The sequence below is a fragment of the Lethenteron reissneri genome, chromosome 24 (genome assembly GCF_015708825.2).
Source record: "Lethenteron reissneri isolate LAM-NWPU_2019-01 chromosome 24, ASM1570882v1, whole genome shotgun sequence".
Lineage (NCBI taxonomy): Eukaryota > Metazoa > Chordata > Hyperoartia > Petromyzontiformes > Petromyzontidae > Lethenteron > Lethenteron reissneri.
In genome coordinates this window covers 18,995,872-19,011,585 of record NC_083802.1, presented here as the reverse complement: position 1 = coordinate 19,011,585, position 15,714 = coordinate 18,995,872, and the positions used below count along the sequence as shown (strand labels likewise).

Here is a 15,714-nt window from a genome sequence, read left to right as displayed (position 1 = left end):
GTTGCAGTAAATGTGAAATATTCAAGCCAAGAGGAGGCAGTGACGCAATATTAATTGTATCTGTGCGTGTGCGGTTTGTAAGGCGGGTAACAGACTGGTTTTATTTAACGATTATATCCCTTTTGATTTAAAGCTTTTCGTGACTGCAGGGATTCATATTCTTGGTTCTTTCGGTAAAGTCACGGAGAAGGGAAACAAAACATATATAAAACAATAAAATATAATAAACAATAATATTATTTTATTATTTCCCTTCCGTGACTTTACCGAAAGAACCAAGAATATGATTATATCCCGTGTTCATCCTGACGTCGTTTTCCTTCCACGTCTCAACAGCGTTACGAGGGTTCTGGCTTCAAGTTCAAGTTCATTTATTAGGTATAGCCCTGTGAGCCATTCAGCTCTTGAATCGGGTGCAACCGCAACAAACAAAAAACAAAAACATGAACAAAAAAACATCTTAAAGTGAATATGTGACTAAGTGCAAACAGAAAATCCAAGAAAAGACAGCAAAAAAAAACACCGTACACCAACGCTGTGTGCAAAAATCCCAGTGGGATGCAAGTCAAACAACAGCAAATAATATGACTAACAGAGGGCTTAAAAGTATATACTGCATGCCTTCCTTTTCACTCAAAATAACTACCTGGTCGCCATGGTTAAATCCATAGCACGTGTCAGCTAACCTGCGCAAATTGCAAGTGGAATTGCATGTAAACTGTAACTTTCAAACGAGTGAGACATTCCATAGTAATTCCGGAATGACCACAGACCAAAGAAAGAATTATTATAGGCTCTGTCTTGAAACTGAAAACCAAGGGACAGGTTTACAGCCTTGAATCAGGGCCAACAATACAATAATTTATTATTCATTAAAGCCTAAATCGTCAAAGACAATTTAGGAGAGCCCTGTACTGGCATGGTTGTCCAATGCCATTTAAAAGTGATTTGCATGCAAAGGTACTAAAGGAAAACCAGAACACCAGCAGAAAACCCATGCACATGAGGAAATAATTGTGAAAGGCCTGCGCATATATAAACAGAACAATGTCCACACATAAAACAATACGTGTTGTCCAGTGTTGGCCTTCCAGAGCAACAACACCAAGCAAACTTAGTTAAAGAAGCAAATTCTGGACCGGTTTCAACCTTCGGGGTCTCATTAGTTGAATCAGGTTTGTTAAACACTGCTGGATTAACAGACTTTATCAGCAATAGCATTATCGAAATCACGGGGCCCCAGGCAATATAAAAGAAAGTTTGGTTAAAGGTGCACATACATGGGTTCACAACCTATTTTCTGTACTGCAATCTCCTGGCCACCTCGCAGCAGCCCAACGGGTTTCTAAGACTGATAAATCGACGTGATCCACCAACTCTTATCTACAAAGTACTGACGCGTTAAGGTATGCGACGTCATATCAGGGTCAAAAAGCATGCTTCAACGAGAACTTAGGTTCCGCACTTTTCTGTAAGTGCTGCGACGTGCGATTGAGAAGGTGCGCACATGTGTGGCGTGTGCACAGGGGAGTAGCTATCGGGGTGGTGCAGGCAGTGCAACTGCACAGGCGTCCACAAGTCAAGAGGAGCATGGGGCCGGGGTTCAAAAAGCAGGAAAATTCTACAGGGCGCTCACCCTTTTCAGAATCAGAATATGTATTCGCGAGGCTACTGTGCGCACGTGTATGTCACGTGTTCGCGTGCGTGGTCGCTCACAATGAGGGTTAAGTTCTCGGTGAGGAGGGAGGAGACTCCTCCCCATTTGGAGTGACGTCACCCACCCGTGCTCATTGTGGCGTCATGTCATCCACTCATAATTATTCATTAGGGGGGCGTTGCTCAGTGTAACGTCACCCACCCGTGCTCACTGTGGCGTCATGTCATCCTCTCATGATTATTCATCAGGGGGGCGGTGCTCAGCGTGACGTCACCCACCCGTGCTCACTGTGGCGTCATGTCATCCACTCATGATTATTCATTAGGGGGGCGGTGCTCAGTGTGACGTCACTCGCTAATTTTATTAATTATATCTGGCGAGCGGTCATGGCGATAAACAAATAACCATTCTGGCAATCCCCTCCACCGCTCCACTCCTCGAGAAAGAGTGAGCGGACATTGTAAGCGCAAATATGGGCACTAAACATTGAATATTACCGATGTCGAAATCCAACACGCCCCCTCAGTGAGGCAGATGTGATAGCTGCCTCCCCTGGTGCGTTTTCATTGAAGTTTCATGACGAGACCAGGGAGCCTAAAAATCTTTATACACATACGTGAAATAAGTTACCTGGAGTATGGAAGGCGAGGACATGAAATGAAGGGGTCTACAAACATTACATTGGTGACAGACTGAGATAGTAACAGGCACGCGCTTATTGCCCACGCTCCATCCAGTTACTGAGGGGTTGCGCAATCAGGGGAGGCTGAGCTCGTCGCTGCCTCACCTCTCGTCTCTTCATGTATTCGCAACGGAGCTCCGCAAATTTGGCGATTTTGACTATTAAAATGATTGGAATCGTACAGAAATTACATTTATAACAGAGATCAGTGGAAATTTTTTATATTAATTAAATGTTTTGTTACTTTTTGTAACAGCTATTTTCATTGGAGTATCACAGGTGAGGCTCTGCCTCCCCTGCCTCTCCTGACCGCACGTCCATGCTGTGTAGGTTAGCCCAAGAGTGAGTGGCGGTGATTGAGCGAGCAATGTGTCGCCTACGTTGTAAAGTCTCCCTGTTAATTGCCGATTGTGAGTTCGCAGTCTTCGGGCAGAGCGAATGGCCAGTCTCACTCGCCCGCTTTGGCATGCACAATGAACTGTTGCCAACCCTGTGCCGTCTTGAATACACAGGATAATGTGGTACAGAACACAGTTCCGCAATGTTTTTGGGAGTTACAAAAAAATGCGACCGAGTGAGCCCTCGGGGTTGAATGTTGAGGCTGCTTGCTGAATCGCCATATGCCCACTACCACCATCCCACAACCGCTCCACTGTCCATATCCCGCTTGGCAAATGCCTACGCGTTAGATAAATCAAAATTAAGATGCTGGGTTGTCATTGACGTGATTTAGTAGAGCTACTGTGCTGTATTTTGGCCCTTGGACGCTTCTAAAATGTGCTTCTGAAACAGCCTTATGATATTATGTACCGAGTTGCCCTCTCTGTTATTTCTTCACGGAAATTCTGTTCCTGTGCGCACTCAGAACTTCCATTTAATTTTCTGTAAAAGTTCTACAATCCCAACTTATGTCGGTATTTCTGTGCTCTTTAAAGAAGGCCCATTGTTGGAATCTTTAGCCTGTAATACGAGATGGGTTTTTTCCCGTAAAAAGCCAGTGTGAATTCCAAATGTGGCAAGATGTATGCTTTGAGAATTCATGGATGGGATAACATTGGTGTAATTCGGCAATACTGCATTATATTTTTTCATTTAAACTTAAGCCTTTAACATGACGCTCAGCCCACTCCAGGCGACGTGTCTTTACCTGCAGAGGAGAATGTGGAAGAGTTAAGGCTACCCACAATTTATCCCACCACAAGAGATCCAAACTTGGTGAAGGTATCATCAGCTGCCTCGCACAGTGTACTGCCCCCTCTACATTGAACTAAGTCTAACTTCAACATTTAATTGAGTAAGAAAACAATGATGAATAAAAACATAGCCTAGTTATGGTTCGCAACCTGATATTGCCAGCAAATGCAGACAGCAGAGTTTTTGCAGACTTAAAAATAAATGTGCATTACAAGGACCAGCCAAGAGTCTCAGGTGACGGACGGACAGGGCCTGCCATGGGCCCATGCAGCGGAAAGAAACTCCATATGGACGGATTCTACATCGATATAGTCATGTGGCTCAGTACCAATACAAGAGTTTTTGCTGCAATTGCAGTGGTAGCGTGAGCCCATGTAGAATGCACGAGCAACGTACGTGGTGCATTCGTTTATAGCTGCATATCAGAGCTTTAAAGCCAAGCTTTCTTTTGAATTTAGATGTCACCTCACATACATTCTTAACCTGGCGATACATGCATAGAACCACGTGGTGTAATAATGAATACTCTTCAATTCATTGGTATGTTATGGGTTCACTTTACCCCTGCAGCCACTAGAGGTACTACTATTCACCGCAATGCAAAAAAATACTTGAATCACACAATGACCCTAAATCATGGCAATTACAAATGCTGAGCGCATAGGGGGTGAATCATTCCATCCAGAGATTTTCACGTATTCATCTAATTTAAAATCCTGTGCCTTCGGATAAAAAAAACCGTTGATGCAACACATATACGGATACATTCTGTACAAGGGGATCCGTTTGTAGATACCCCACTAACTTATTACATATTTTAACGCTATCCTCTGTGAGATGTGAAGCTATTACTTTTACAACGTTCAGTCAGCCATTGAGACGAGAGTAAGAGGGTCATTAAAAAGCGGATATCTATAAACGTTGCACCCTTTATAAAAACTATACCACAACGCTCACAACGATTTCCCAAAATGTACTTTATTTTTAAAAAAAATCCCAGTAAAATTATTTTAAAAAGCAGTATAAAAGACAACACAACCAGGCCTTAACTGTGGAATGTTAAATTAACTACAGTCCCTGTGATCAGTATTCAAAATAAAACATAGAAACAAGGAAGCCAGACAACGCTGTGTAGTGAAAATGCACTTAATTCGATAATAAACCACTTTGGCTCATCGAGTCTTCACAATTCATTTACAGGAGGGCCCTGATGATGATGAGTTAGTATTTAAGACACTTTGCATGTGTCTACGCACACAAAGTAGCCACAGCTGAGAAGATATTATTGGTAGGAACCACCTGGTTCCACCAGTCCGTCGTGCATCCAAAAATTGGAGGGGTGGGGCTGGGTGGGGAGTGGCTGGGTGGGGAGAGGCTGGTCACCCCATGGTGCCCTTATAAAACTCAACGTTTAACCTTCTCACGCCGGCTTGTGCCCACCCTCACAGTCGGGCATATTTGCGGAATACACCACGCCGCTGTTGACCCTGGCCATTGACCGAGCAACCCAACGTTCCTACCAGCTCCCTCCGCAGGAATGTGTTACAAATCTAACATGGTCAAATACCTGCTTGCTGTGCTGGCCCCCCTTACAATCACCTCATTGACCGGTGGGTGGGTCTCTCCCACAAGTCATAACGGCTCTCTGCCAAGTCTGGAGACTGAGAATGGATCATTCCCCAGTGATCCACCAGTTATTAACTTTGCTAGATTATAATCGGCGTCCGTCTCCGTCACAACTGCCTGTGTTCTTTCCAGTTTGCGAGATGGATCCGGCTTGCGCGCACGCATGTGGCTAAGCGACGAGTACCCCGGTTAGACATCGCTGACTGTGTCAACCCCCCGCTGCTACCCGCTCCGCAGCATATGGAGGAGACGGAGAGAGGTGAAGTTGGACCAGGGACTAATTTAAACCAAGTCTGTCCGAGTCGGCGACTGAGAATACATTTCAATGCCAGACACGCGATATTCAGAAAACCTCTCGCGATGCCATCTAGTCACATGCTACCTACTCCAATCTGCAATCTGTCGCTGGCGAATTAGACCCGCAAATGGACTCACATGATGCATTGTGACGCAGTGGTGTTTTTGTTTTGATTTGTTTACTTCATTGCTGTAAATTTCGATTTAAAGCTTTCGTGACTGCAGGGATTCGTCTTCTTGGTTCTTTCGGTAAAGTCACGTAGAAGGGAAATAATAAAATAATAAAAATAAAACAATAAAATACAATTCTCACGACGTTTCGGCCACAACGCAAGCAGCCGTCCTCAGGTGAAGAACAGGTCTGTCGGAAAGACAGACCTGTTATTCACCTGTCATTCAGACGCTGTCTTTCCAACAGACCTGTTCTTCACCTGAGGCGACGGCTGCTTGCGTTGTGGCCGAAACGTCGTGAGAATTGTATTTTATGTTTTATTTTTATTATTTTATTATTTCCCTTCTACGTAACTTTACCGAAAGAACCAAGAAGATTCATTGCTGTACTTTAATGTTTGTTTTGCTTTTGTTATGATGGTGACCCAGGCCACTCTTGCAAATGAGACTGGTCTTGGGTTTCTGAGTTCTCACGTGGTTAAACAAAAACAACTTGAAACTTAAAACCTGAAACATAAGTTAATGCAGCATTTCATTGTCATCCTCATAATCGTTATCACAATCGTATTGTATCTCCTCAACGGCAAAGGTGCCACTTGGAAGCACCGTTATATTACAAAAGTAAAGGTTAAGCAGCAAAACGAATAAAATAAATTAATCCGACGTTCAGACAAGCGTGAAATAAAATTTACAGTTAACAGGAATGCAAGTGACGAAAAATCTGAAGGTTAAAAAACATTTGTAAAAGATAACCACGCAGAGCTGTCACCACCATGAGAAGGGTGTGATGCAGAATTAACATTTGTTCTTTTTAGCAGCTCTGCAGTACCTTCCCAACTGTCTTAAGTCTGCCAATGTTTAACCCTATTTAAATAATAACAGTGAGAAAGCCGATCACAAAAGCAGGCATTCAATGCGCCCCATCTGCTCAGATCTCTGAAGCTAAGCAACGATGCATAACGCACGTTGCGGGCAGCAGAGGGCAGTGCAGCTCCCTCTGCTCCCCACTTTCATCAACCCGTGTTGACCGGTGTGGTGAAGTATGGTCAAATAACTCCCAAGACCCACGTGGTATGGGGGAAGCCCTCACCAGCATTGCATTGACAAAAAAGTGTGTTCATGTTCGTGAACAATAATTACCAAAATATTTTTCTATGCACATCCAAGTACGTTAAATAATGGTTATTTATATACCAACATGGAAAAAAATTAGTATCTCGTATTATGCTTTAAATAGTGTGTCTTTTCAGCTCGTTGCTAGACTTCATAAAACTATAGACGACAACGATCGATGCATTCCCAGCGCCGTTGCCTTAACCGGGGGCAAACAGACACACAAACCGTAACATTATTACACCAATTACAAACACGATTCCAGTTATACGTTGGGTGGGAGCCTGGCATTCGAAACAAGTTCCTCATCCTCTTTGGCTCATCGCTAAAACACGAGCTAATCACCGACTCCTCCGATCAGGTCACCCAGCGCCCCGTTGCATTAATTTCCATGCAGGGTCCGAGACAGAGCTCCCTTCGCCCGGACAACTGCAACTCCGATTAGCACGATTGGCTACATATGGTGTGAAAAAAGTTCAACATACATACTGCAGCTGACGGGTGGAGCAAAGCGACAATGAGGCAGGCAAGGTGCTCCATAGCTCCACCCTGAACTTTACATTTGTAACAAACTCAACTGTATAGCTTTCAGCGTGTCATCATCCGCCTCTTCATCCTCCTCCGGCACGCCGCCACCACCACCAGTCACATATTGCACGAACCTATCCGGTACATCCATCCCAAAGCCATTCTCTGACCAGGCCCCATGCAGGAAATCGTACGATTGGTCGGTGAGGAAGGGCAAGTGGCGCTGAACGTGTGGGTGACCAGCCACAGCGGCTGCGCCGGCGCCAGTGCTGGCGTCGGTGCTGGCATCGGCGGAAGCACGAGGTGGTGGCCCATAGCCGTTGACGGCAGGCGCGGGATGTCGCCGGGGAGGGGGGCGCGCCGAAGCCCGATCGCCACTCCGGCCATCGGGGATGCTGCCCAGACTGAGGACGGTCTGGACACGGGCGGGGTCCGTGGGGACGGGCGGCGCTGCGGCGGCCACAGCGGCGCACTGCCTGTCGAGCGCGTCGCGTTGGTACAGGTAGGAGATGAGCGGGAAGCCAAGCTCGATGCGCTCACTGAGCTCCCGCATGCCGTGCCCTCGCATCTTGTACTGGACCGACACCGTGAAGGCCAGCGGAACCTGCGGTGCGGAGAAAAACCGGATTAGTCAACAAAAATTTTATTTTATTTTTGCATAATGGCCATCATGTCACAACATATTCCCACAAAGAGGTAATTTAATGGAATAATGAGGAATAACCGGCTGAATCGACCCTCGCAGGAAAATAAGTTTTGAGCAAAAGCGAAGCATTGGTGGGAACGAGGAGCAGGATCATCGCCGAGTTTAGAACATCAGGGGTTGAGGGCTAGGATTGGGATAAGGTCTGAGTCGGCTCCGCCAGGGGAGGGGCCACGTGAGCCCGTGTCATTTACCTTGAGCTTCTGGAGGCCGCCAAGGCGCGTGTAGCGACATTCGCCCACAGGGAAGGGGTAGCAGGAGAGGAGGGAGCAGCCGCTCTCCAGAAGGCTGACCTGATTGGCCAGCTTCACCCCGCACAGCTCCTGCCAAGACAGCGGAAGCAGGGCGCCCAGCCCGCAACAACACGTCAGCGAGCGCCTCCCTTGATCCGAGGAGCATCGTGGAGGTAAAGGCGCGGCCCTGCAATTGCTCGCTCATGCTAATGCTGACAGAAGGGCCTCCACGAGAAGGAACTCAAAATATTCCCTCTGTCTTTTGCCCTACTTATGGCCAGATGTCTCGGAGCATGTGGGAGTACCAAAACTGTGCCCCACCACACGCGACCTGCAATCGACTGACTGTGATGTCCCCCCTCTTCATACTGTTGGCTGGACGCGAGTGGAGGGATTTTGAGAACCTTGACATGGAGAAAAATATTGGACATCAATGCCAACGAAACACATACCCTCACTGGCGGAGCCAGTGGGGGAGGTGGGGTGGCACGTGTCCCCCCAATGATCCGATCGAAATCCCTAATTTCGATCGGATCATTGGGGTTTATTAGTAATAAATCGGCATTTTGCAACCCCCACTGCCACTGTGTAGCATATTATTACGTGCCAGAGACTCTATGAGATGATAGGACCATAGTCCGTAATTGGCAATAAGTCATGGCAAAGCGGTTATAAGTGACTCACAGAATTGTTGGCAGTTGCGAATACAGCACACGACTTCCCTGAAGGCATCCACCTTCAGCGAGCGCGATGCCGATCACACACTGTTCAAATTCGACCCTCGATTGATGGCTGCGCCATCGCCGCACACGTGTAGAATAAAAAGCAAGGGACAAGTCCTTACTTACTAACAACTCCTCTATCATTTTAATTGTTGGAGGGGTTGCCCCCCTACCTGAAAATCCTGGCTCCGCCACTGCATACCCTACAATGCATCGGGGAGCTATACCGCACCACTGTGAATGCCTATGGAGTCCACCACCTATTCAGTTTAACATTTAATATATTTTTTTACCAGTTAAGGCCCACTGAGCTATACAGCTCTTTTTCAGAAACAACCTGGCCACAAATGATAGCTCAACGAAGTGGCTTTTGCATGTTTCTACATGTGGAAGTAAAAACCTAGAGGAGACGGACAGAACACGCAAACTCCAACCCACGACGTCTTGTATACCAGGCGAGGTAGTTAACACCTCACCACCACGGCACCCAATCGTTAACCAATCGATAATTAAACAAAGATACAACAACGCAGGAAAACACCGTACACTCCCTTGTGTCAGTTACGAGACCATGCCATTGTAAGTTATTTTATTGGGTAGCGTCGTAATGCGACAGAGTGCCCCTGTCCCCATTGCGTAATGGTCGGCACACTGGACTTGTGATCAGAGGTCGTGCGTTGGAACCAGTTTGACCTCTTGGCGTACCAATGGAAACAACGGGGGCAAAGTTTCCCTTAAACAGGTCGCCGCCCTGCCCCGGACACCCACGACCTCGGTCGACACCCCGACCCAAGGTTCTCCAGTGACGGGCGAGCGACAGCGGCCGGGGGTCACCTGCGAGAAGTCTTTGACGGAGGCCTCCACCCACTCGGTGCCGTGCTCCATCTCCTGCACGGTCACGTAGACGATCAGAACGTTGGAGAACTCGGCGGCGAACCCGAGCTGCACCTTGAAGCCGCGGCCCATGTTCAGCACCCGCGACCTGGGCAGCTCTGGACGCGGGGCGAGGTGGACGGGGAGAAAGTCAGTGTTTTACACCGACGCGATGGTCATCCCACATTTACAGGCCTGAACCATTGGTGGAAATTCTACGTTCCTATGGAGGGGGGCGGGTCTATCAATAGGACAATCACCGTCAACGTTCCCACAAGGTGGTGCTTTTCTTAATGGACTCTGGTTCGATGGTGGGATGAGTAAACCCACAACCAGGAATTGAACTTGCAAGCGCACACGCTCACAGTGGCACACGTAGCTAAACATTTTGGAGAGGGCACGTTCCATTCTAACGAATTTATGGAAGCAATGTTAATTGTGTATACGTTGCCTTTTAACTTATCCTGCGTGTTTTCATGGTATCAAATTAAATGTTCCTACAAATTAAATGTACGAATTACTTACTTACACGTTTGCATTAGCCTTGTCATTAAACTAAGTATTAAGAGTGTTGGGCATTTTTTTTTATAGTTCTGGTGATGTCAACATTGATGAAGATGATGAAAATACAAAGAAATCGGAGATGACGAAAACTAAATTGTACATTACAATGACAACTCTGAGATTGTTGATGATGACATAACGGTGATGCTAAAAGCGATGCTAATAATAACGGCGATGGTGATTACGACGATGACGATGATGAAGACATTGATGATGATGACGATGACGATGACGACGATGCGTCGTACTGTGTGCCAGGGCCCAGCGATGCGAAGCGCAGGCTGAACTCGCTCGTGTGTCCGGTCGGCAGGATGGGGTCGGTGAGGCACCGCGCCTCCCGCATGCTGTGCCGCACCTCCATCGCCTGCTTGTCCCGGATCATGTCGCACTTGCCCATGTCTGCACAGCGACGCGCGCGCGCACGCACAGCACACGTGAACGCACGCGCCGGCACGAACACGCACAACACGTGCGCACGCGGACTGCGGGCACACGCACGTGACGGAGCCATCGGCACGGCGGTGAAGACGGAGGGGCGGGGGCGGCGCGACCGCGGGCGCTCACCCTCGGCGACGAGCCCCAGGACGTGCGTGACCTTGCGCGGCTCCATCATGCGCTCCTTGAAGTACTTGACGAAGATGCCGTGGCTCTGGTTGTCTCTCGTGTAGTTGAGCTCGTAGGCGTCCGCCCCCTCGCACCTGTGGTGGACGACAGGCGATGGGGTGGGGGGCGCGGCACTTGAGCACGAATCAAACAATTAAACCATTCGCCGATTACATCGGTCGTGTGAATGTTGTCACTGTGGACGTGCAGCCGTTGAATTTCTTGCTCAAGTCACTGCCTCCACTGGTGGGAGCTCTCGAGGCCAGACAACTTGAAAGAGGTAAGAGTACCCACACTTTACCCCACCACACACGACCTCCCAATCGACTGAACCCATTTATACCGCTTGGTAGACAGCGGTGGAGGGATTTTAATAAATCGTTGCTTTGACTGTCGTGCCGGGAAATTGAACAGCACCGGCGACCTCAGCGTTGCAAGTCCAGGGCGCTGACCACACCCCCAGGGCAGCTCCCTCCATTGCATGAAAGCCAGCGCGCTGCACGATGAACCCAGTGAGCCGAGTTCAATTCCCACCCACGGCTAACATCAGCACCCCCCACTCCCCAGCCCGTTCTCCCTCCCTTTGTCAACACGCCCTGGCCGGCGCAGTGAAGTGTTGGTCAAATAACCCCGAGTACTGTCACAGCGTGAGAATAGTGGGTGGGGGGGGGGGCTCATCCAGCAGTGGATTTACCGGAGGCCGCTTGCTGGTGCCGCACGAGCGCACGGTACTCACGTGGCGTAGCCGTAGACGATGTTTGCCGTCACCTTGAAATTGGTTGGCTGGGGAATGGACGTGTCGTTTTTATTCCTGCGCACAGTGACAGACACACCGCCCGGTTAGCCTCGCCAAACGGGTTTGTGTTTGGGTTTTTTTTAGTTAGAGGTCGCCGGCTGCCACAAGAAAAGGGTCTAAAAACGTCAACCGGCAGAGCAAACAAACATCACTCTTATCAAAGTTGCGACGGATAAAGGGTGCAACGCGTTTCTTGAATCGAGCCAAGTTATTATAACAAGAGCGTCTGCAAAGAGACGGTGATGATGGGAACAGGGAATTCCAGAGTGGAGCAATGTGAGGAAATAGGCGGAGAGAACTGAGGTGACCCGCACTGTGGGGAGTGAGTGGGTGGGTGAGTGGGTGAGTGAGGGAATGGGTGGGTGAGGGAATGGGTGGGTGAGCAAGTGGGTGGGTGATGGGAGTGGGTGGGTGAGTGGGTGGGTGAGGGAGTGGGTGGGTGAGGGAGTGGGTGGGTGAGCAAGTGGAGGTGGGTGAGTGTGATGGGAGTGAGTGGGTGGGTGAGTGGGTGAGGTGAGGGATGGTGGGTGAGGAATGGGTGGGTGAGCAAGTGGGTGGGTGATGGAGTGGGTGGGTGAGTGGGTGGGGGTGAGTGAGTGGGTGGGTTGAGGTAGTGGGTGGGGTGAGGCAAGTGGGCGGGAGCAGTGGGTGGGTGAGTGGGTGTGTGAGGGAATGGGTGGGTGAGCAAGTGGGTGGGTGATGGAGTAGGTGGGTGAGGAAGTGGGTGGGCGAGTGGTCTGAATGAGTGCGTTGTTGTGACCTGCAGTGTGGGTGCTTGAACATGAGATGACACAGTCAGCGCCTGCTACACAAGAGTCCTTAACACGGGTAGAGGAGCAACCAACGAGTGAAGTGCACGGAAACAGCAGCCATGGTGGTCGGGATAGAAGAGTGATAGGGAGGCGACCTGACTGCCGGTGAGCGAATCACTGGAGGGAGTTCGCGAGTGCTGGTTCATCGTCATTGTTGTTGCTAAGCAACTAGAAGTGTTATTTTCCCACAAGTGCTATAATGTGAGCACCTTTCAGCTATCCCACGCCCGGACAGCAACGATGTTTCAAAGCCTCTCGCCGTTTTGGATTAAATTCGCGGCAGCCTTCAATTGACGGCCGAAAGCTACGAGGCCAGGCGCAGGCCAAGGACGGGTGCCTTTTAGGATAAGGCCAAGCGTCGAGGCCGAATCCTCTAACTCGTGGTCCGCGTACCGCAAGGCCTTGGGGAGTTAGTCCACGGGACTGCCTGTCGCTCGCCTATTTAGATCGTACGCGTGACTTGGCGACACAGCTGCCCAGTGACTGGATGTCCTGACTGCTGGCGTTGGTCCGAGTTGTTGTGACTCTGAACGTTTCTCTTGGTGCTCGGAGGCCGGTGAACCACCGCTCCCCGCACGCAGCCACCAGGGGGCGCAACGGACATCGTTTAAAGTTTTGTAAATTTGTAATCGTGCGGTGACCAATATACAATCTTCAAATCTAGATTGAATCTACAATCTGTCTACACATCAGCACGACGGTCACCATATTTCTGTAGCTCAATTTTGTAATTGTGCTTGAATCAGTCTGCAAACAATCTACCTGAGCCGACTCACGCGACATAGGATTTATAAGTTGACATCGATTTATCCATCACGCGACACTGTTTTAGCTCCACTTTTTATTTGCTTTGCTGTTGCACTTTATTTAATTTCGGAATTTTTGTGACCCAGGTCACTCACTCTTCTATAAACGAGACTCATTCTGCCCGGTCTTTGACTTCTCTCGCCTGGTTAAAAACTAAAATCAACAGTTTCTGACTGAAGGCCCGGCGCTGATGGCCAAACGTACATGTCCACCCCGCTCGCCCAAGGTGGCGGCCAGACCGTCGTTACATCGCCGACGGTCGCCCGTCATTGCCGGGCGACGGGGAAGGGAGAGACCTCACCGCTTGCGGCACATGTCGAGCAGCAGGACGTTGAGGCCCGTGAGACGCTCTTGCATGGCGGAGAGGATGGTGCCGACCTGCAGGCAGTGCTGTGCGCCGTACTCCCGCGGGGCATCCACGGGCACCATGAAGCACTCGCCCAGGTTCTCGTAGCCGTGGCCCGCAAAGTACAGCAGCCCTGCGCGTCGCACGAGTCGCCCGCTCAGGAGGTCGTCCCGTCCGACTAATTGTAATGAATTAGCGGCGGAGCTGGCCCGAACTACTTTTGCACCGTACGTAGCCAACCGTGCTAATCAGAGGTGTGGGACTGTGCGGATCGTGCACGGTGTGCATTTGAATTGGGTGTATCTGACGTGTGTCTTAGAATTATCGCCAATTGTTTCTGAAGTGCTTTGCTTTTGAGACCTGTGTTAAGAATCTCACATGACGATGAGATGATAACAATAGTGTTGATGGATTTATGTCTGTTGAACTTGGCAAAGAGCCCATTGATGATGATGATAATAATCACAATGATGAACATGGGCAGAATGACAACAACAAACATTTACAGCAATGACAATAAGCCCTGCATATTCCGTAAGTCACGTGGGTCAATCGGTCGAGACAACGGCGATCGTGATGACGGCGATGGTGACGACGGCGATGATGTTGATGATTGTGATCACGGCGATGATGACGACAGCGATGTTCATGATCGTGACGACGGCGATCGTGACGACAGCGAGGATCGTCACAAAGGCGATGATTTTGATGATCACAATGGAGGCGATCGTGACGACGGCGATGAGGAACGCGTACCGTACACGCCCTCTCCCAGGAGGTGCAGGAACTCCTCGACAGCGCGCATCATCTCCATCTGGGTGCCGTCCACCAGTGACACCACCTTGAATCCGAGCTGGTGCAGCCGCCCGGCCAGCTCGTGCACGTCCATCTTGGGCGCGTTGAGCTGCACCTGCGCCTCGTACTTCATGTTGCCTATGAGCAGCGCCACCTTGTCCACCGCTGGGGGGTACGGGGGACGATGCGGGGGGGGATGGGAGGGGTCAGAGGTCAACGTTGGAAATTAGCGCCAGCCGAGTCGTCGTCATCGGTGCTCTCGTCATCGTCCCCATCTCCGATCGTCAGAGAAGTCGGCAGCAGCATCAGCCTAAACGTCAACATCAGCAGCATCTTAGCCATGAGGCTCAGTGGAACAGCTAGCTGCTAGCAAACAGAAGGATGTGACTCATCATCCCTCTCGGGTCGATACAATAAGTACCACTTTGTAGGGAAGTCAACATTGGTTGTTGTCCGATGGCTCAGGGCTGTAAATAGGAGCTGAGTGCCAATGCATCAATTCTCATTTGAGCAGGAAATCACTTTACTTTTGAGCAGCATCCGAATAACTATTATCAATCATCATCATCATCATCCTCATCAGCAGAAACTGAGAGTCACGTGTCAACTCCAGTCTAATCCGTGCCCCTGCAATATTGAGAGAGAAATGAAGCCCCAAGGAAACCCCAAGACACCCGAGCTTACCGTTGAAGATTTCTCGCATTGGTGACTCCGGACGCCCTGAAAGCACACACGCACACACGGCGCATCGGAACCAATCCTCGCAGTCTCAGGGCATGCCAGGTGCTGTAGGCGTGGAGCCGAGAGCTGTGGCTAGGAGACGCCAATACCAGGTGTCTCCCCCCCCCCCTCGTGTACAGCGGTGCAGCGGTAGGTTTAAAACTATTAAACTAAACTATTTTTATTTTGCCAGGTAAAGCCCACTGAGCTTTATAGATTTTTTTCAGAAGTGATCTGGCCACAAATGGTAGCTCAACGAAGTGGCTTATCATGTGGAGATGTATAGCAGCCAAATATTCTTAAATGCATGTTTCTAAATGTGCAGGGAAAAACCGGAGGACCCGGAGAAAAATCGACGCGACCACGGGCAGAGAGACACGCAAACTCCAAATATATAGCAGCAGGCGTCAGGCTCGGGATCAAACCCACGACCTTCTCCATACCAGGCGAGGTAGTGAACATCTCGCCACCG

The 15,714-nt window shown here is 49.4% G+C and overlaps 1 protein-coding gene across 1 annotated transcript in view; it reads right to left on the bottom strand.

The window, feature by feature from the left end:
* Positions 1 to 6,836: 6,836 nt before the first annotated feature.
* The window catches only part of LOC133346746 (mucosa-associated lymphoid tissue lymphoma translocation protein 1 homolog), a 29,393-nt gene continuing 20,515 nt past the window's right edge, over positions 6,837 to 15,714 (bottom strand). Inside the window, 10 exon segments of the mRNA XM_061558589.1 lie at positions 6,837 to 7,872; positions 8,166 to 8,294; positions 9,761 to 9,918; positions 10,612 to 10,636; positions 10,638 to 10,762; positions 10,928 to 11,061; positions 11,703 to 11,777; positions 13,683 to 13,860; positions 14,484 to 14,687; positions 15,207 to 15,242. Coding sequence (XP_061414573.1) covers positions 7,297 to 7,872; positions 8,166 to 8,294; positions 9,761 to 9,918; positions 10,612 to 10,636; positions 10,638 to 10,762; positions 10,928 to 11,061; positions 11,703 to 11,777; positions 13,683 to 13,860; positions 14,484 to 14,687; positions 15,207 to 15,242 — 1,640 coding nt within the window. The 3' untranslated portion in view covers positions 6,837 to 7,296.